The sequence below is a fragment of the Lithobates pipiens genome, unplaced genomic scaffold, assembly GCF_037356315.1.
Source record: "Lithobates pipiens isolate NorthernLeopardFrog02 unplaced genomic scaffold, aLitPip1_a1.2 Scaffold_16, whole genome shotgun sequence".
Taxonomy (NCBI): Eukaryota; Metazoa; Chordata; class Amphibia; order Anura; family Ranidae; genus Lithobates; species Lithobates pipiens.
This window is the reverse complement of record NW_027507748.1, coordinates 4,898,070-4,919,779: the sequence shown is the minus strand read 5'-3', so window position 1 is coordinate 4,919,779 and position 21,710 is coordinate 4,898,070. Positions and strand designations below refer to the sequence as shown.

The 21,710-nt window shown below is 48.3% G+C and overlaps 1 protein-coding gene across 1 annotated transcript in view; it reads left to right on the top strand.

Annotated features, from left to right (window-relative positions):
- Positions 1–17,124, top strand: part of LOC143981554 (uncharacterized) — a 78,506-nt gene extending 61,382 nt beyond the window's left edge. Inside the window, exons 5-6 of the mRNA XM_077479499.1 lie at positions 10,908–11,027; positions 13,376–17,124. Of these exons, the coding sequence (XP_077335625.1) occupies positions 10,908–11,027; positions 13,376–13,491 (236 nt within the window). The 3' untranslated portion in view covers positions 13,492–17,124. The remainder of the gene's footprint in view (positions 1–10,907; positions 11,028–13,375) is intronic.
- The last annotated feature ends 4,586 nt before the right edge of the window (positions 17,125–21,710 follow it).

Here is a 21,710-nt window from a genome sequence, read left to right as displayed (position 1 = left end):
GGAGGGGGTGATTCCCAGGTGAGAGCTGACACCTGTATGATGTATGGTGTCTGTGGAGGGGGTGATTCCCAGGTGAGAGCTGACACCTGTATGATGTATGGTGTCTGTGGAGGGGGTGATTCCCAGGTGAGAGCTGACACCTGTATGGTGTATAATGTCTGTGGAGGGGGTGATTCCCAGGTGAGAGCTGACACCTGTATGGTGTATAATGTCTGTGGAGGGGGTGATTCCCAGGTGAGAGCTGACACCTGTATGGTGTATAATGTCTGTGGAGGGGGTGATTCCCAGGTGAGAGCTGACACCTGTATGGTGTATAATGTCTGTGGAGGGGGTGATTCCCAGGTGAGAGCTGACACCTGTATGATGTATGGTGTCTGTGGAGGGGGTGATTCCCAGGTGAGAGCTGACACCTGTATGGTGTATGATGTCTGTGGAGGGGGTGATTCCCAGGTGAGAGCTGACACCTGTATGATGTATGATGTCTGTGGAGGGGGTGACACCCAGGTGAGAGCTGACACCTGTATGATGTGTGGTATCTGTGGGAGGATAACACCCAGGTGAGAGCTGACACCTGTATGGTGTATGATGTCTGTGGAGGGGGTGATGCCCAGGTGAGAGCTGACACCTGTATGATGTGTGGTATCTGTGGGAGGATAACACCCAGGTGAGAGCTGACACCTGTATGATGTATAATGTCTGTGGAGGGGGTGATTCCCAGGTGAGAGCTGACACCTGTATGATGTATGGTGTCTGTGGAGGGGGTGATTCCCAGGTGAGAGCTGACACCTGTATGATGTATGGTGTCTGTGGAGGGGGTGATTCCCAGGTGAGAGCTGACACCTGTATGGTGTATAATGTCTGTGGAGGGGGTGATTCCCAGGTGAGAGCTGACACCTGTATGGTGTATAATGTCTGTGGAGGGGGTGATTCCCAGGTGAGAGCTGACACCTGTATGGTGTATAATGTCTGTGGAGGGGGTGATTCCCAGGTGAGAGCTGACACCTGTATGGTGTATAATGTCTGTGGAGGGGGTGATTCCCAGGTGAGAGCTGACACCTGTATGATGTATGGTGTCTGTGGAGGGGGTGATTCCCAGGTGAGAGCTGACACCTGTATGGTGTATGATGTCTGTGGAGGGGGTGATTCCCAGGTGAGAGCTGACACCTGTATGATGTATGATGTCTGTGGAGGGGGTGACACCCAGGTGAGAGCTGACACCTGTATGATGTGTGGTATCTGTGGGAGGATAACACCCAGGTGAGAGCTGACACCTGTATGGTGTATGATGTCTGTGGAGGGGGTGACGCCCAGGTGAGAGCTGACACCTGTATGATGTGTGGTATCTGTGGGAGGATAACACCCAGGTGAGAGCTGACACCTGTATGGTGTGTGATGTCTGTGGAGGGGGTGATGCCCAGGTGAGAGCTGACACCTGTATGATGTCTGTGGGGGGATAACACCCAGGTGAGAGCTGACACCTGTATGATGTATGGTGTCTGTGGGAGGATAACACCCAGGTGAGAGCTGACACCTGCATGGTGTGTGATGTCTGTGGAGGGGGTGATGCCCAGGTGAGAGCTGACACCTGTATGATGTCTGTGGGGGGATAACACCCAGGTGAGAGCTGACACCTGCATGATGTCTGTGGGGGGATAACACCCAGGTGAGAGCTGACACCCGCATGATGTCTGTGGGGGGATAACACCCAGGTGAGAGCTGACACCCGCATGATGTCTGTGGGGGGATAACACCCAGGTGAGAGCTGACACCTGTATGGTGTATGATGTCTGTGGGGGGGGGGGGGGTGATGCCTAGGTGAGAGCTGAAACCTGTATGATGGCTGTGGAGGGGGTGATGCCCAGATGAGAGCTGAAACCTGTTTGATGTATGATGTCTGTGGAGGGGGTGATGCCCAGGTGAGGTCTGACACCTGTATGGTGTGTGATGTCTGTGGGGGGGGTGAGACCCAGGTGAGAGCTGACACCTGTATGATGTCTGTGGAGGGGGTGATGCCCAGGTGAAAGCTGACACCTGTATGGTGTATGATGTCTGTGGGGGGAGGGGGTGACACCCAGGTGAGGTCTGACACCTGTATGTAGCAAAAACACAAATTGAGTAATTTTTTGCCTTATCTCCATTTACAAATGTTATATTCAGTTTTCCATCTTTATAATTATAATGGATCGCAGGGGAGATGATTCCAATAAAGGGTCAGAAGTAAAATATCTTTAATGTTCAGTTTTCCTTTTATTGTTCTCCATCCAGAACATTCCGCAGGATTCCAGTCAGCTGGTTGTTGCTTTATACATTAAATGGCCCAGAAGCTGAATACACTACAATATACTAATTCCCCATTAAGAAGAAGCTGTCATACCAGAACTGTACAGCAGGGGGCAACAGTCTGTTACCATACCAGAACTGTACAGCGGGGGGCAGCAGTGTGTTACCATACCAGAACTGTACAGCAGGGGGCAACAGTCTGTTACCATACCAGAACTGTACAGCAGGGGGCAACAGTCTGTTACCATACTAGAACTGTACAGCGGAGGGCAGCAGTGTGTTACCATACCAGAACTGTACAGCAGGGGGCAGCAGTGTGTTACCATACCAGAACTGTACACCAGGGGGCAGCAGTCTGTTACCATACTAGAACTGTACAGCAGGGGTCAGCAGTGTGTTACCATACCAGAACTGTACAGCAGGGGGCAGCAGTCTGTTACCATACCAGAACTGTACAGCAGGGGGCAGCAGTCTGTTACCATACCAGAACTGTACAGCAGGGGGCAGCAGAGTGTTACCATACCAGAACTGTACAGCAGGGGGCACCAGTCTGTTACCATACCAGAACTGTACAGCAGGGGGCACCAGTCTGTTACCATACCAGAACTGTACAGCAGGGGGCACCAGTCTGTTACCATACCAGAACTGTACAGCGGGGGGCAGCAGTCTGTTACCATACTAGAACTGTACAGCGGGGGGCAGCAGTCTGTTACCATACTAGAACTGTACAGCTGGGGGCAGCAGTCTGTTACCATACCAGAACTGTACAGCAGGGGGCAGCAGTCTGTTACCAGGCTAGAACTGTACAGCGGGGGGCAGCAGTCTGTTACCATACCAGAACTGTACAGCAGGGGGCAGCAGAGTGTTACCATACCAGAATTATACAGCGGGGGGCAGCAGTCTGTTACCATACTAGAACTGGACAGCGGGGGGCAGCAGTCTGTTACCATACTAGAACTGTACAGCAGGGGTCAGCAGTGTTTTACCATACCAGAACTTTACACCAGGGGGCAGCAGAGTGTTACCATACTAGAACTGTACAGCGGGGGGCAGCAGTCTGTTACCATACTAGAACTGTACAGCAGGGGGCAGCAGTCTGTTACCATACTAGAACTGTACAGCAGGGGGCAGCAGTGTGTTACCATGACAGAACTGTTCAGCAGGGGGCAACAGTCTGTTACCATACCAGAACTGTACAGCAGGGGGCAACAGTCTGTTACCATACCAGAACTGTACAGCAGGGGGCAGCAGTGTGTTACCATACCAGAACTGTACAGCAGGGGGCAGCAGTGTGTTACCATGACAGAACTGTACAGCAGGGGGCAACAGTCTGTTACCATACCAGAACTGTAGAGCAGGGGGCAGCAGTGTGTTACCATGACAGAACTGTTCAGCAGGGGGCAATAGTCTGTTACCATATCAGAACTGTACAGCAGGGGGCAGCAATTACATAGTTAGTCAGGTTGAAAAAAGACACAAATCCATCCAGTTCAACCTTAAAAACAATAAATAATTAAAAAATAAAAAGTATCGTACAATCCAATATACCCAATTTTATGCCAACAGTTGATCCAGAGGAAGGCAAAAAAAAAAAAAAACCAGCAGAGCATGATCCAATTTGCTAAAGCAGGGAAAAAAATTCCTTCCTGATCCCCCGAGAGGCAATTGGATTTTCCCCGGATCAACTTTACCTATAAATGTCACCCAGTTATATTCTGTACACTTAGGAAATAATCCAGACCTTTCTTAAAGCAATCCACTGAGCTGGCCAGAAACACCTCTGCAGGGAGTCTATTCCACATTTTCACAGCTCTTACTGTATACTGTGTGCTCTTTCCGTATTTGAAGATGAAATCTCTTTTCCTCTAGATGTAAAGAGTGCCCCCTTGTCCTCTTTGTTGACTGTAAAATGAATAACTCAACACCAAGTTCACTATATGGACCCCTTATATATTTGTACATGTTGATCATATCCCCCCTTAATCTCCTCTTATGAAGAGAGAATAAATTCAGTTCCTCTAATCTTTCCTCATAGCTGAGCTCCTCCATGCCTCTTATCAGTTTGGTTGCCCTTCTCTGCACTTTCTCCAGTTCCCCGATATCCTTTCTGAGAACTGGTGGCCAAAACTGAACGGCATATTCCAGATGAGGTCTTACTAATGATTTGTACAGATGATATCTCTCTCTCTGGAGTCCATACCTCTCTTAATACAGGAAAGGACCTTACTCGCTTTGGAAACTGCAGCTTGGCATTGCATGTTATTATTGAGCTTATGATCTACCAAAACCCCCAGATCCTTCTCCACTATGGATCCCTCCAGATCCTTCTCCACTATGGATCCCCCCCAGATCCTTCTCCACTATGGATTCCCCCGATCCTTCTCCACTATGGATCCCCCCAGATCCTTCTCCACTATGGATCCCCCCCAGATCCTTCTCCACTATGGATCCCCCCCAGATCCTTCTCCACTATGGATCCCCCAGATCCTTCTCCACTATAGATCCCCCAGATCCTTCTCCACTATGGATCCCCCCCAGATCCTTCTCCACTATGGATTCCCCCGATCCTTCTCCACTATGGATCCCCCCAGATCCTTCTCCACTATGGATCCCCCCCAGATCCTTCTCCACTATGGATCCCCCCCAGATCCTTCTCCACCATGGACTCCCCCAGATCCTTCTCCACCATGGACTCCCCCAGATCCTTCTCCACTATGGATCCCCCCGGATCCTTTTCCACTATGGATCCCCCCAGATCCTTCTCCACTATGGATCCCCCCAGATCCTTCTCCACTATGGATTCCCCCGATCCTTCTCCACTATGGATCCCCCCAGATCCTTCTCCACTATGGATCCCCCCCAGATCCTTCTCCACTATGGATCCCCCCCAGATCCTTCTCCACTATGGATCCCCCCAGATCCTTCTCCACTATAGATCCCCCCAGATCCTTCTCCACTATGGATCCCCCCCAGATCCTTCTCCACTATGGATTCCCCCGATCCTTCTCCACTATGGATCCCGCCAGATCCTTCTCCACTATGGATCCCCCCCAGATCCTTCTCCACTATGGATCCCCCCCAGATCCTTCTCCACCATGGACTCCCCCAGATCCTTCTCCACTATGGATCCCCCCAGATCCTTCTCCACCATGGACTCCCCCAGATCCTTCTCCACTATGGATCCCCCCGGATCCTTTTCCACTATGGATCCCCCCAGATCCTTCTCCACTATGGATCCCCCAGATCCTTTTCCACTATGGATCCCCCAGATCCTTCTCCATTATAGATCCCCCCAGATCCTTCTCCACTATGGATCCCCCCAGATCCTTCTCCACCATGGATCCCCCCAGATCCTTCTCCACTATGGATCCCCCAGATCCTTTTCCACTATTGATCCCCCAGATCCTTCTCCATTATAGATCCCCCCAGATCCTTCTCCACTATGGATCCCCCCAGATCCTTCTCCACCACGGATTCCCCTAGTTGTACTCCCCCTAGTATATATGATGCATATTCTTAGCCCCCAAGTGCAGAACTTTACATGTGTCAACATTAAACCTCATTTGCCACATAGTCACCCAATTAGACAGAACATTGAGGTCGGCTTGTAAATTTGTGACATCCTATAAGAACGTTATTCCACTGCATAGCTCGGTGTCATCTGCAAAGACGGAAATGTTACTTTTGATCCCAGACCCAATATCATTTATAAAGATATTAAAAAGTAAGGGTCCCAGCACTGAACCTTGGGGTACACCACTGATAACCTCAGACCATTCAGAGTAAGAGTCATTAACCACGACTCTCTGAATTTTGTCTTTTAGCCAGTTTTCTATCCATTTACAAACTGATATTTCCAAACCTGTAGACTTTACCTTACACATGAGCCGTGTGTGTGGAAAATCCAAGTATACCACGTCCACCGCCACCCCTCTGTCCAAGTATACCACGTCCACAGCCACCCCTCTGTCCAAGTATACCACGTCCACCGCCACCCCTCTGTCCAGGTATACCACGTACACTGCCACCCCTCTGTCCAAGTATACCACGTCCACCACCACCCCTCTGTCCAAGTATACCACGTCCACAGCCACCCCTCTGTCCAAGTATATCACATCCACCGCCACCCCTCTGTCCAAGTATACCACGTCCACAGCCACCCCTCTGTCCAAGTATACCACATCCACCGCCACCCCTCTGTCCAAGTATACCACGTCCACCGCCACCCCTCTGTCCAAGTATACCACGTCCACAGCCACTCCTCTGTCCAAGTATGCCACGTCCACTGCCACCGCTCTGTCCAAGTATACCACGTCCACCGCCACCCCTCTGTCCAAGTATACCACGTCCACCGCCACCCCTCTGTCCAAGTATACCACGTACACCGCCACCCCCTCTGTCCAAGTATACCACGTCCACAGCCACTCCTCTGTCCAAGTATACCACGTCCACTGCCACTGCTCTGTCCAAGTATACCACGTCCACCGCCACCCCTCTGTCCAAGTATACCACGTCCACCGCCACCCCTCTGTCCAAGTATACCACGTACACCGCCACCCCTCTGTCCAAGTATACCATGTCTACCGCCACCCCTCTGTCCAAGTATACCACGTACACCGCCACCCCTCTGTCTAAGTATATCACATCCACCGCCACCCCTCTGTCCAAGTATACCACGTCCACCGCCACCCCTCTGTCCAAGTATACCACGTACACCGCCACCCCTCTGTCCAAGTATACCACGTCCACCATCACCCCTCTGTCCAAGGTTTTACTTACCACCTCATAAAAAGAAATCAGGTTTGTCTGGCAACTTCTGTCTTTCATGAATCCATGCTGTCTGTTGCTTAAAGTGTTTTTTTCCAGCAAGAACTCCTCTATGTGGTCCTTTGTGCTGGGGCAGCAGTGAACTGTACAGCAGGGGGCAGCGGTGTGTTACCATACCAGAACTGTACAGCAGGGGGCAGCAGTGTGTTACCATGCTAGAACTGTACAGCAGGGGGCAGCAGTGTGTTACCATACTAGAACTGTACAGCAGGGTGCAGCGGTGTGTTACCACACCAGAATTGTACAGCAGGGGGCAGCAGTGTGTTACCATACTAGAACTGTACAGCAGGGGGCAGCGGTGTGGTACCATACCAGAACTGTACAGCAGTGGGCAGCAGTGAACTGTACAGCAGGGGGCAGCAGTGAGTTACCATACCAGAACTGTACAGCAGGGGGCAGCAGTGAACTGTACAGCAGGGGGCAGCGGTGTGTTACCATACCAGAACTGTACAGCAGGGGGCAGCAGTAAACTGTACAGCAGGGGGCAGCGGTGTGTTACCATACCAGAACTGTACAGCAGGGGGCAGCAGTGTGTTACCATACCAGAACTGTACAGCAGGGGGCAACAGTCTGTTACCATGCCAGAACTGTAGAGCAGGGGGCAGCAGTGTGTTACCATACCAGAACTGTATAGCAGGGGGCAGCAATGTGTTACCATACTAGAACTGTACAGCAGGGGGCAGCAGTGGGTTACCATACCATGAACTGTACAGCAGGGGGCAACAGTCTGTTACCATACCAGAACTGTACATCGGGGGCAACAGTCTGTTACCATACCAGAACTGTACAGCAGGGGGCAACATTCTGTTACCATACTAGAACTGTACAGCAGAAGGCATTGTTTTACTGTACCAGAATTGTATAGCCTGGGACAGCAGTGTGTTACTATACCAGAACTGTACACCAGGGGGCAGTATTATTTTGCCATACAATATTTGTACAGCAGGGCACAGCGCTGTGTTACCATACCAGAACTGTACAGCAGGGGGCAGCAGTATAATTAATCTTTTTCAGAAGCTTTGCACCTAAAAGATTTTTATTTTTCAGGGCTTTATATTGGGTACAATGATGTTTATCTAAACCCAAAAACATAATATATTGCAGCTTACAGCCTTGCTTTGGTAGTGGCTGCATTCATTTTTTTTTTTTCGTTTTTGTTCCCTTTATTTTCATAGCATTGATCCTGCCAGTAACATATGTCCTTCCTAGGGTGACAACCTTCATTACTGTACTGAATCTATGGAGTAGGGATGAGCTCAGTGACTTGTGGACTGAACACTGGCTGCTTCTATGTCTGAGCGCTGAACATTTAGGACATGGGTGGCCTTCCAGCGGTTGGGTCATGCTTGTAACTGTAACTGTCAGCCTTGCAATGCATCGTGGGACTTGTAGTTCCATAACACGCGGAGGGCCACAGGTTGGGCACCCATGATTTAGGGCATTGGGCGTGGATGAATGTGAAAGCTTCAGTATGTCAATGATTGTCAAGGAAGCGGAGGTCGCTTGCAGCCACGTCATCTTTTCCAACCATTGAAGTCCTTGGACCATTCATTTGCATGGCTGGGAATTCCTGGTCACGTAAGCCAATGGGCAGAGACAACGGGGGCATCACTGCCTAAATATGCCCACACTGCCATATTTGGGCAATGCCGTCAATGGGTGTTAAGGAAGAGGTTGCTGCTGGCAGCTGCCACATCCTCACCAACCACTGAACGTCACCCGGCCCATTCTCTTACATGGCCGGGAAAACCCAGTGTGTACTGGGCCCAGGGACATGGTGACATCACTGCCCTTAAAATGCCCACCACGATCTCCGCCACTCCCTCTATGTTCCCGATGACAGCTCAGGCAGCCGACATTTATGGATTTTGGAATGGTATGGATTTTTAGGGGGAATTCATGCTTTTTTTTTTGTTTCTTTTTTGTGTGGAGTCCCCCTGAAATTAATTGCAAGGTTATTAAAAAAAAGGGGGACATCGCGGGCTTCTCCTTCAGGTAAGTGTCACATAATTGGCTACTACACGATGCATACTAGCCCATTATGCTTTACCTTTGCAGAGAAACAAAGAGGAAGTAACACCCATCAGGGTTTACTTCCTCTTTAATTCTTCCAGTGATGACATGATGTAAAGTTGTATCATTCTCCATCATCTACATTAATCTCCATCCTTCCAATGATGGTCACTGGTTCTCTGGTTTCCTCCCACACTCCAAAAACATGCTGGGAGGTTAATTGGCTCCGGTGTAAATTGGCCCTAGTATATGTATATATTAATGTGTGTTAGGGACCTTAGATTGTAAGCTCCTTGAGGACGGAGACTGATGTGAATGTGCAATGTATATGCAAAGTGCTGCGTAAATTGACGGTGCTATATAAGTACCTGAAATAAATAAATAAAATTCCCCATCATGCACATTAATCTCCCTCCTCCCAGTGACGTCATGGTGTTGTATTGTATCATTCCCATTCATCTACATTCATCTCTGTCCTTCCTTAAATCAGATCGTTTTTTATCTTTTATGCAATTAACATTAAAACAATACAAACAAGTTATTCATACAAATTCACATTAAACCATTAAAATTATTATTATTATTTTTGGGCTGTGTTTGGTTTAATGTGAATTTGTCTGAATCTCTGCCCTTCCAGTGATGTCATAGTGTTACATTGTATCATTCCCCATCATGTACATTAATCTCTGTCCTTCCAGTGATGTCATAGTGTTGCATTGTATCATTCCCCATCATGTACATTAATCTCCCTTCTTCCAGTGATGTCATAGTGTTACATTGTATCATTCCCCATCATGTACATTAATCTCTGTCCTTCCAGTGATGTCATAGTGTTGCATTGTATCATTCCCGTCATGTACATTAATCTCCGTTCTTCCAGTGATGTCACAGTGTTACATTGTATAATTCCCGTCATGTACATTAATCTCCGTTCTTCCAGTGATGTCATAGTGTTGCATTGTATCATTCCACGTCATGTACATTAATCTCTGTTCTTCCAGTGATGTCACAGTGTTGCATTGTATCATTCCCCATCATGTACATTAATCTCCGTTCTTCCAGTGATGGCATAGTGTTACATTGTATCATTCCCATCATGTACATTAATCTCCGTTCTTCCAGTGATGGCATAGTGTTACATTGTATCATTCCCATCATGTACATTAATCTCCGTTCTTCCAGTGATGTCATAGTGTTACATTGTATCATTCCCGTCATGTACATTAATCTCCGTTCTTCCAGTGATGTCATAGTGTTACATTGTATCATTCCCATCATGTACATTAATCTCCGTTCTTCCAGTGATGTCATAGTGTTACATTGTATCATTCCCATCATGTACATTAATCTCCGTTCTTCCAGTCATGTCATAGTGTTACATTGTATCATTCCCATCATGTACATTAATCTCCGTTCTTCCAGTCATGTCATAGTGTTACATTGTATCATTCTACGTCATGTACATTAATCTCTGTTCTTCCAGTGATGTCATAGTGTTACATTGTATCATTCCCATCATGTACATTAATCTCCGTTCTTCCAGTCATGTCATAGTGTTACATTGTATCATTCTACGTCATGTACATTAATCTCTGTTCTTCCAGTGATGTCATAGTGTTACATTGTATCATTCCCCATCATGTACATTAATCTCTGTTCTTTCAGTGATGTCATAGTGTTACATTGTATCATTCCCCATCATGTACATTAATCTCCGTTCTTCCAGTGACGTCATAGTGTTACATTGTATCATTCCCCATCATGTACATTAATCTCCGTTCTTCCAGTGATGAAGGAAATGGAACTGGAAGCTCTGACACAGAATTTGACAGCAGAATGCAGCGTGACTCTTCCTGGAGACTCCGGAAAAAGCGAGCCTCTGACTACCAATGACAACGGGATCTGCGGTGAGAAATTTTTGGGCGATTCAGTCTTTCCTCCTTCCCTTTACCACAGACATTCCCCCCTGACAGATTTACTTGGAAAGGGATTAGGATGGGTATGGGGTACTGCATTTTAATAGAAGATGATTAGGTAGGGAACGGGTAGCCCACATTTCAATGGAAGAGGATGAGGTTGGGAATTGGAAGCCCACATTTCTGTGGAAGAGTATTAGGTTGGGAATGGGAAGCCCACATTTCAGTGGAAGGGGGTGACGTTGGGAATGGGAAGTTCACATTTCAGTGGAAGAGGATGAGGTTGGGAATGGGAAGCCCACATTTCAGTGGAAGATGATTAGGTTGGAAATGGGAAGCCCACATTTCAGTGGAAGAGGATTAAGTTGGGAATGAGAAGCCCACATCTCCGTGGAAGCGCATGAAGTTGGGAATGGGAAGTTCACATTTCAGTGGAAGAGGATGAGGTTGGGAATGGGAAGCCCACATTTCAGTGGAAGATGATTAGGCTGGAAATGGGAAGCCCACATTTCAGTGGAAGAGGATTAGGTTGGAAATGGGAAGCCCACATTTCAGTAGAAGAGGATTAAGTTGGGAATGGGAAGCTCACATTTCAGTGGAAGAGGATTAGGTTGGGAATGGGAAGCTCACATTTCAGTGGAAGAGCATTAAGTTGGGAATGAGAAGCCCACATCTCCGTGGAAGCGCATGAAGTTGGGAATGGGAAGTTCACATTTCAGTGGAAGAGGATGAGGTTAGGAATGGGAAGCCCACATTTCAGTGGAAGAGGATTAGGTTGGGAATGGGAAATCCACATTTCAGTGTAAGAGGATGAGGTTGGGAATGGTAAGCCCACATTTCAATGGAAGATGATTAGGTTGGGAACGGTAAGCCCACATTTCAATGGAAGAGAATTTGGTTGGCAATGGGAAGTCCACATCTCAGTGAAAGGGGATGAAGTTGGGAATGGGAAGTTCACATTTCAATGGAAGAGGATTAGGTTGGGAATGGGAAGCCCACATTTCAGTGGAAGAGGATCAGGTGGGGAATGGAAAGTCCACATTTCAATGAAAGAGGATTAAGTTGGAAATGGGAAGCCCACATTCCAGTGGAAGAGGATTAGGTTTGGAATGAGAAACCCACATTTCAGTGAAAAAGGAATAGTTTGGGGATGGGAAGCCCGCATTTCAGTAGAAGAGGATTAGGTTGGGATTAGGGTGCCCACATGATTAGGATGGAAATGGGATTAGATTGGCAATGGATATCACATAATAATGAAAAGTAGTTGGATGAGAATGGGTGTGCACATTTCAGCAGGATGGGATTAGGTTGGGCATGGGATGCCGCATTTCAGTGGAACAGGGTAATTTGGGAATGGGATTAGACTGGGAATGAGGTGCTACATTTTAATGGAAATTGAGTTAACTGTTAACAGGGTGCCACATTCCAGATGGAGCCAGATTAGGTTGGGAATGGAGTGCCATATTTCAATTGAATAAAGTTATCTTTGGAATGGGATTAGATTGGGAATTTGGAATGGATTGTCAAATTTCAATGGAATAGGATGAGGTTCAGAGTTGGGTGCCATATTTCAATGGAATGGGATTAGGTTTGGAATGTTATTAGAATGATAATAGGCTAGGAACGGGGTGCCACGTTGTAATGGAAACAGAATAGGCTGGGGACAGGGTGCCAGTTTTGAGTGGAATGTGATGAGGTTGAGAATAGAGTACCATATATCAATAGAATGATATGGCTGGGAATGGGGTGACCCATTTTCATGGACTGAAATTAGATTGGGAATATGATTAGACTTGGAATAGGATGCCACATTTTAATGGAATAGGTTTAGGTTCAGAGTGGGATTAGGTTTCAAATTGGGTGCCACATTTTAGTGGAATGTAATTAGGTTTGGAATGTGATTAGACTGGAAATAGTTTACTACAATTTAATGGAACAGAATTAGGGGGTAGGAATAGGGTGTCACATGGTTAGGGTGGAAATGGGCTGCAACATTTCAGAAGTATGGGACTGGGTTGAGCTTGGGGTTCCACATTTTAATGAGAAGGGTTAAGTTGGGAATGGGATGCCACAGTTCAATTAAATATTTGAGGTCTCCTCATAAGATAGGTGCGTTGAATTTCACCTTGTTGTACACAACTTTGTACTGCACCTCAGTTTAGGTTCATGAAATATCTGGTATCCTGCTGTACTCTACACATGACCCCTTGTTGGTTTTATTCTTCTAATGTCTGAAATGATTTTTCTCCCACTGTCACTCTGATTTATTTTTTTTGTTGTTGTTCCTCTCTGTGTCAAGCTTTTCTTTTTCTCTATAATTTGGTGTCCATCTTTCGCAGATTTGGAGAACTGTACTTCTGAGGCCACCCAGGATGCCCAGGACATGGACAACAATTTCCCCCCTCCTGAGAACAACCTGCCAGAGTTCCCTGATGTGCCCCCGCTTGTGGAATAGACCATCCACTCTTCTCCAGAGCACCACCCAATCTAAGGACTTGTCATAATTAATCTACCTGTGTGAGAAGCAGCGTCAACCCATGACAGTGGCCCCTCTTTGACTCTGGACTGTATACTGGTTCTCCATGACAACTGCCCCTCTCTGACTCTGGACTGTATACTGTTTCTCCATGACAACTGCCCCTCTCTGACTCTGGACTGTATACTGGTTCTCCATGACAACTGCCCCTCTCTGACTCTGGACTGTATACTGTTTCTCCATGACAACTGCCCCTCTCTGACTCTGTGCTGTATACTGGTTCTTCATGACAACTGCCCCTCTCTGACTCTGGACTGGATACTGGTTCTCCATGACAACTGCCCCTCTCTGACTCTGGACTGTATACTGGTTCTTCATGACAACTGCCCCTCTTTGACTTCGGACTGTATACTGGTTCTCCATGACAACTGCCCCTCTCTGACTCTGTGCTGTATACTGGTTCTCCGTGACAACTGCCCTTCTCTGACTCCAGACTGTATACTGTTTCTCAGTGACACTTGCCCCTCTCTAGTACTCCATTACAGCAATCCCTGTTTGACTCCAGACTGTATGCTGGTTCTCCGTGACAGCAGCCTATCAGCTGCTGGACTGTATACTAGTCCTCGATGCAGGGCCAGGACAGGGGGTGGGCAGGAGGGGGCAGCTGCCCTGGGCACAGTGAAGCAAAGGGGTAAATAATGGATGCAGAATGGTGCACCCATGCTACAGCATATAGTAATAGTGGAGGAGGGGGGGCGCAATTCTGCATCCTTGCTCTGGGCACTGGATGACCCTGTCCCGGCACTGACTCCATGTCTGCACCAATTCTCTGTCTCAGGACTGTATACTGGTACTCCATGACAACTGTCCCTCTCTGACCCCAGACTGTATACTGGTTCTCCATAACATCACCCCCCTCTGACTCTGGACTGTATGCTAGTTCTTTATGACAGTGGTCCCTCTCTGACCCAGGGCTGTATACTGGTTCTTTATGACAGCCGTCCCTCCCTGACCCAGGACTGTATACTGGTTCTTTATGACAGCAACCCCTCTCTGGCCCAGGACTGTATACTGGTTCTTTATGACAGCAACCCCTCTCTGGCCCAGGACTGTATACTGGTTCTTTATGACAGTGGTTCCTCTCTTACCCAGGACTGTTTACAGGTTCTTTATGACAGCGGCCCCTCTTTGACCCAGGACTGTATACTGGTTCTTTATGACAGCGACCTCTCTCTGACCCAGGATAATATGCTGGCTCTGCCATGATATGATAGATTCATATGTAGTATACAGGCCAGGAGCCAAAGAGAGAATAGAAGATGCTTATCACACAGGTGAGGCCAGTCCTGGGCGAATCATCTCACAGCCGCTCTGTCACTCTTTCTATTATTTATCACAAGCAGGAATATAATAACTTACCATTTCACTACGCTATTCATTGGCTGACTTGGGAAGTCTGAACGAGGAAGTGAAGATGAAGGATTGGTGGTGACAGAGAAAACTAACAATCAAAAAAATGAAAAATGTCATAAAAAAATGTTTAAAAAAAAGTCACCACCGTGAGAAAAAATTCCTTCTATGTTGTGCACACATTTCCAAATTTTATACATTGTCCCCTATAACCCAACACCCCAGTTCCCAGGTCCGAAGAGTATATCCGGCACCCACACTGCGGGGGGACCAGGCAGGGCCAGGATAAGGGGTGGGCAGGAGGGGCGGCTGCCCTGGGCACTGTGGTATCATGTGAGGTGGGGGGGCAACACAAGGAAATAGGGAGGAGGGGATTTGTGTTGGAAAGGGGGATTTGGGGGGCAGCAGGGAGTAAGTATTGTTCTAGGAGGGGAAATTTGGGGGGTATGCTAAAATTTAGGGGGAGAAGTACTGGGGGGAAGAAGATTTGTGCTTGGAGGGATGATTGGGGCGCTTTGTGCTGGAAGGGGGGATTTCCAGTGGGGTTATTGGGAGGGGTAATCTTAGGGGTAGATAATTTGTGCTAAGAGGAGTGATTTTTTTTGGGGGGGGCACTTGAATTGGGGGATTTGGGGGATGGGGGGTAAGATTTGTGCTGGGAGGGGGGAATTCAGCAGGGGAACAGATTTGCACTGGGAGGAGGGGGTATTTATGCTGTGGGGTTGAAAAAGATTAGTGCTCAGTTTTTTTTTTGGGGGGGGGGGGGTTTGATGGCGCATAATGCTCATACACCTTGAGGGCGGGGGTGCAGTTTGGCATGTTTGCCCTGGGCTCTGGATGACCTTGTCCCGGCACTGGGACCAGGAATTGTGTTATGTAACACTGCGGGTTCAGGAACACTTGGCTTCACTCAGCCTACAATCAGCACTGACATGGTTGCTCTGATGTAAATATCTAGTCACTTAGCCCCTCAGTTCTGCTTCAGGAGGACATTGAATGCAGGCTGAGGTACAAGGGGCTAGATTATGGATCAAGGACCTTGGAGAATAGAGTAAGTTTGGTGGGGCGGGAGGGGGGGGGGGTTAAGCTGCAAAAAGGATTAGGCTGGAAGGGGATTAGGCTAAGAATGGGATAAGGCTGGAAATGGGGTTAGGCTGCAAATGGGAATAGGCTTAATATTGGGTTGTGCTGCAAATGGAAGTAGGCTGGAAATAGGGTGAGGCTCTGATTAGGGTTATCTTGGGAATAGGGTTATCTTGTAAATTGGGGGAGGTTGGAGATGGGATTAGGTTGGGAATGGTCTGAAGTTGGGAACAGGGAGAGACTGGTAATTAGGTTAGGTTGGGAGCTGGGTGAGGTCGGGAATTGGACTAGATTAGGAATGGAGTGAGGTTGAGAATGAGGTTTGGTTGAGAATGGGCTTAGGCTAAGAATGGGGTGAGACTGGGAATGGGGTGGGGTTGGAAAAGGAGTGATGCTGGGAATGGAGTGGGGTTGAGAATGGTGGTGTGGTTGGGCATGGAGTGAGGCTGAGAATGAGGTTTGGTTGAGAAAGGACTGAGGCTGGGAATGGTGTGAGGTTGGGAATGGGTGGGGCTGGGGACGAGATAAGTCTGGGGATGGGATAAGGCTGGGGATGGGATAAGGCTGGGGATGGGATAAGACTGGGGAAGGGATAAGACTGGGGAAGGGATAAGGCTGGGGATGGGATAAGGCTGGGGATGGGATAAGGCTGGGGATGGGATAAGGCTGGGGGTGGGATAAGGCTGGGAGTGGGATAAGGCTGGGAGTGTGATAAGGCTGGGGGTGGGATAAGGCTGGGGGTGGGATAAGGCTGGGGGTGGGATAAGGCTGGGGGTGGGATAAGGCTGGGAGTGGGATAAGGCTGGGGGTGGGATGGGGCTGGGGATTGGGTAAGGTCATCAATGGAATTGGGTTGGAGTGGGGAGTGGGTGATAACTGGTGGAAAAAAATAATAATGTATTGTAATGAGATATATTTTTGTGCTATGATAAGAAGATATCCAAAACAGCCGACATTAGACCATGTGCGAATGTTTTACCGTATTTCATTATTACATAATTTACTTTGTTACCTTTTCAAGTTGAATTCTTTTTCTCATGATTAGGTTTCTGTTTGTGATGTTTATGTTGATTGGTTTAAAAGGGCTTCAAAAAGATCAAATGAAATCAGGAAACCTCACATGACTTCTGACATTTTTTAGCCCAAAGAAAACAGGAAATGTTACAGCAAATGTCCTAATGTGCCTCTAAAAACCGGCCAAACCCCTTTTTTCTTCCTTTTTGAATGGGCATCATTATATTTACAGATGTGGCCTTGGGGGGGACTCTATTGTTATTATTAAAGTCATAGATTTGAAAATGATAGAAATTATAGATGGGAGCTCAGGACATCCTTTGGGGGTGTGGGGAATCGTATTCAGTGCTAGAGCCAATCACATACCCCATAACTTTGGCACTTGATAAATACGAACACCCATGGATGGAGAAGGCCATGGGCGTCCACAGAACTTTTTTCAGGGGGGGGGGCATAATTTTAGGGCAACCTATGCACCGCCCCTTTTCAAGAATGTCATTATCACATTGTCATGGTCAGAGACTGCAGACATAGTACAGTCGCTAGGATAAGTAATGGATAATGGCCAACAGGCCCTCTTAACAGACCCAGCAAAACTACAGCAGTGATCCCTCCGGCTGGACAATCGCTCACTCTGGGTTCCCCGGGGGCAACTCTGGTCAGTAGTGTAGCATGTCTGTACCCTAGCAGTGGCTCAGACTTTCTCTCTCTGGTGGTGCTGGGCAGCGTGGCTCTCTCTGGTAGTGCTGGGCAGCGTGGCTCTCCCTCTGGTGGCGCTGGCAGCGTGGCTCTCCTCTGGTGGCGCTGGCAGCGCGGCTCCCCCTCTGGTGGTGCTGGCAGTGTGGCTTTCCCTCTGGTGGCGCTGACAGCATGGCTCTCCCTCTGGTGGTGCTGGGTAGCGTGGCTCTCCCTCTGGCGGGGGCTGGGCAGCGTGGCTCTCCCTCTGGTGGCGCTGGGCAGCGTGGCTCTCCCTCTGGCGGCGCTGGGCAGCGTGGCTCTCCCTCTGGTGGCATTGGGCAGCGTGGCTCTCCCTCTGGTGGTGTTGGGCAGCATGGCTCTCCCTCTGGTGGTGCTGAGCAGCATGGCTCTCCCTCTGATTTCTGTCTAGCACACTCCTCATTCTTGATCCTGTAGCACTCTCTCCCTGTAGTCTCTCAATCTCTCTCTTGATCAAGCTGTAGCCTCCTACCTGTGGAAAATGGGGCCGCCAATCTTTGGGGCTACATGTCCCATGATGCTCTCCTCTCCTAGTCTCCTTTGATTGGCCCTCAGTTATGGCCAATAGGGAAGGAAAAGAGCAGGCAGGAAGCTGGGCGGGGAACCTGATGAGTGCCGCAATCTCTTCACCCTGACAAGACAAAGGGAGGGTGAGTGGGAGAAACCTCTGATAGCCCACAGCTCACCTTTCACAGCGCCACTGAGTTCTCTGCTGGACTGAGCAGGGAAAAGAGCCAGAAGTCACACTACACTTGACAGCCCCTTAATGGTGTCGCCCCACTGATGGATGGCACCCAGGTGTGGGCTGCCTGCACCCTGATAGCGACACAACTGTGCAGAATTTAAGATCCAATCCCTGATCCCGGGGGGGGGGGGGGGGCACTTGACCCCCCTTGCTCCTACCAGCGGTCGCCCATGGAGAAGGCATGGGGTTTGTGGAGCACACATGATGAAAATGGGTGTGGCTAAATTGCACTAAATGTTGGGTGTGGCTTAATGGCGTATAGTTGAATACAGTCTGAGCCTACATACTGTATAGACCTTATGCCCACAAAGGACTCCATAATTACTATGCTGTGAGTGCAAGTCTCATCTACATAAACATAAAGACTAATGCTACGTACACACGACCGGACTTTTCGACAGCAAAGGTCAGACACAGCGAATCCGTCGGACAATTCGATCGTGTGTGGGCTCCATCGGACCTTTGCTGTCCAAAACGGACTTTAGAAATAGAACATGTTTCACATTTTTTCGCCGGAACTCCGCCGGACCCAGTTCCTATCGAGAAATCCGCTCATGTGTATGCTAATCATATGAATGAAAACTGACGCTAGGGCAGCTATTGGCTACTGGCTATGAACTTCCTTATTCTAGTCCGGTCGTAGGTCATCACGTTGGAATCCGTCGGCCTTTGGTGTGATTGTGTGTGGCCAAGTCCGTTCATTCGGAAAGTCCATCGGAACTCCGCCGAAAGTCCGTCGGAAAGACCGTCGGACCTAGTCCATCAAAAAGTCCGGTCGTGTGTACGCCGCATAAAAGTAGAATATACACAGAGCGCTAACCCTCTGAGCCTACCCTAAAAAATAGTCAGATCTTTATAGAGTACTACTCATCGCATCAAGTGTAGCAGTCAGGACTATACCATGTACACCATGTCCTGAATTTGGTGTGTGCCGAGGTGCAAAAAGAAAAAAAGATGCATTTTTTTGTCAGTGGGGCATGATGGGGGGGGGGGGGCATTGATGCTCAGGGTGGGGTGAGGGGACACCACTGATGCCTGGGGGATGAGGGGAGGAATAGTTCTCAGAGAGGGTGGGGGAATGATGCACAGTAAAGGGTGGAGGGGAACAATAGTATCTAGAGCGAGACGGGGGGACAATAGTACCTAAGGGGGGAGCAATAGTTTCCAGTGAGGGGTGATATGAAAAAGTTGATCCCAATAGGAGATGAAGGGGAGCAATAGTGGCCCTCACAGGGTGAAGGAAAACAATGGTGCCCAGCGATGGTAAGGGTGTCAATAGTGTTAATCGAGGGTGTTTGAAAAAATATTGCCCAGAAGTAGTTATAGAAAGCAATAGTATAGTAGTAGTATACTATAGTAGTTTTAGAAAGCAATAGTGCCCATCTGGGGTGGAGAAAATCAATATTGCCCAATAGGGGGTGAAGCCTCAATAGTGTCCATCTGGGGTGGAGGAAAGCAATATTACCCAATAGGAAATGAAGCCTCAATAGTGCCCATCTGGGGTGGAGGAAAGCAATATTGCCCAATAGGGGATAAAGCCTCAATAGTATCCATCTGGGGTGGAGGAAAGCAATATTGCCCAATAGGGGGTGAAGCCTCAATAGTGTCCATCTGGAGTGAAGGAAAGCAATATTGCCCAATAGGGGATGAAGCCTCAATAGTGCCCATCTGGAGTGAAGGAAAGCAATATTGCCCAATAGGGGATGAAGCCTCAATAGTGCCCATCTGGGGTGGAGGAAAGCAATATTGCCCAATAGGGGGATAAAGCCTCAAGAGTATCCATCTGGGGTGGAGGAAAGCAATATTGCCCAATAGGGGATGAAGCCTCAATAGTGTACATCTGGAGTGAAGGAAAGCAATATTGCCCAATAGAGAATGAAGCCTCAATAGTGCCCATCTGGGGTGGAGGAAAGCAATATTGCCCAATAGGGGATGAAAACTCAATTGTGCCCATCTGGAGGTTAGAGAAAACAATAGTGCCCAAGAAGGGGCGAAGGGGAGAAATCGTGTCCATCAGGGGGTGGGAGAAAACAGTAGCATCCAGTAATGATTAAAGGAGGAGCAATAGTGCCCATCAGGAGTGGAGAAATCAATATTGCCCAATAGGGGATGAGGGCTCAATAGTGCCCATCAGGGGGTTAGGGAAAACAATAGTGCCCAATAGGAGGTAAGGGGAGCAATAATGCCCATTGGGGGTAGGGGAAAAATCCTGCCCAATAATAGTTAAAAGAAAGCAATAGTGCCCATCAGGGGTGGAGAAAGCAATATTGCCCAATAGGGAATGAATGCTCAATAATGCCCATCAGAGTGTGGGAGAAAGCAATAATGCCCAAATGGAGCCTGAATGGGAGCAATAGTGCCCATCAGGGGGTAGTGGTAAACAATAGTGCCCAGTAGTGGTAGGGGGAGCAATAGTGTCCATTGGGGGTGGGGGGGAAATACTGCCCAGTAATAGTTAAAGGAAAGCAATAGTGCCCATCGGGACGGAGAAAGTAATATTGCCCAATAGGAGACAAAGGCTCAATAGTGCCAATCAGGGGGTGGGAAAAAACAATAGTGTCCAATGGGCGGGGGGGGGGGGGCGAAGGGGAGAAATAGTGCCCATCAGGGGGTGAGGGGGTGGGTAAAACAATCATGTAGGTGGTGAAGTGGAGCAATAGTCCTCATCTCATCAGGGGTTGGGAGAAAACAGTAGTGCCCAACAGGAGGTGAAGGGGAGTAATAGTGCCCATCAGGGGGGTGGGAGAAAACAGTAGTGCCCAATAGGGGATGAAGGGGAGCAATAGTGCCCATCAGGGGGGTGGAGAAAAAAAAAACAATAGTGCACAGTGATGGATGGACAGGAACAAGGATGCTGAGTAAGGGGCGGGGGACATTTTTGTCAGTGGACCCCTCCTCCCTTCTTAATCCTCCTGCATACAGACTCTGTAGGGTAGGTGACCACTCTGCAATTCAGAGTCAGATCTGGAGCCGGGTTCTGGTACTAGTTCTCCAGCACTCTGGGTCACTCCGGCTCAGGTACACGGCTCGGATCAGGTGGGATTGTATTAAAGTCAAAACCCTCCCCCACTCTGTACAAAACAAAAGAAAACGTTTTGGCTGGTTAGCAATTCAGTTTATCAAGAAAGCAAAGAAGGAATGAATGGGACTGTATATGAGGTGTGTGCGGCAAAATAAACGTAATCTGTATAAAAACACGATGTTTATTGCTTAATAATAATTACATAAC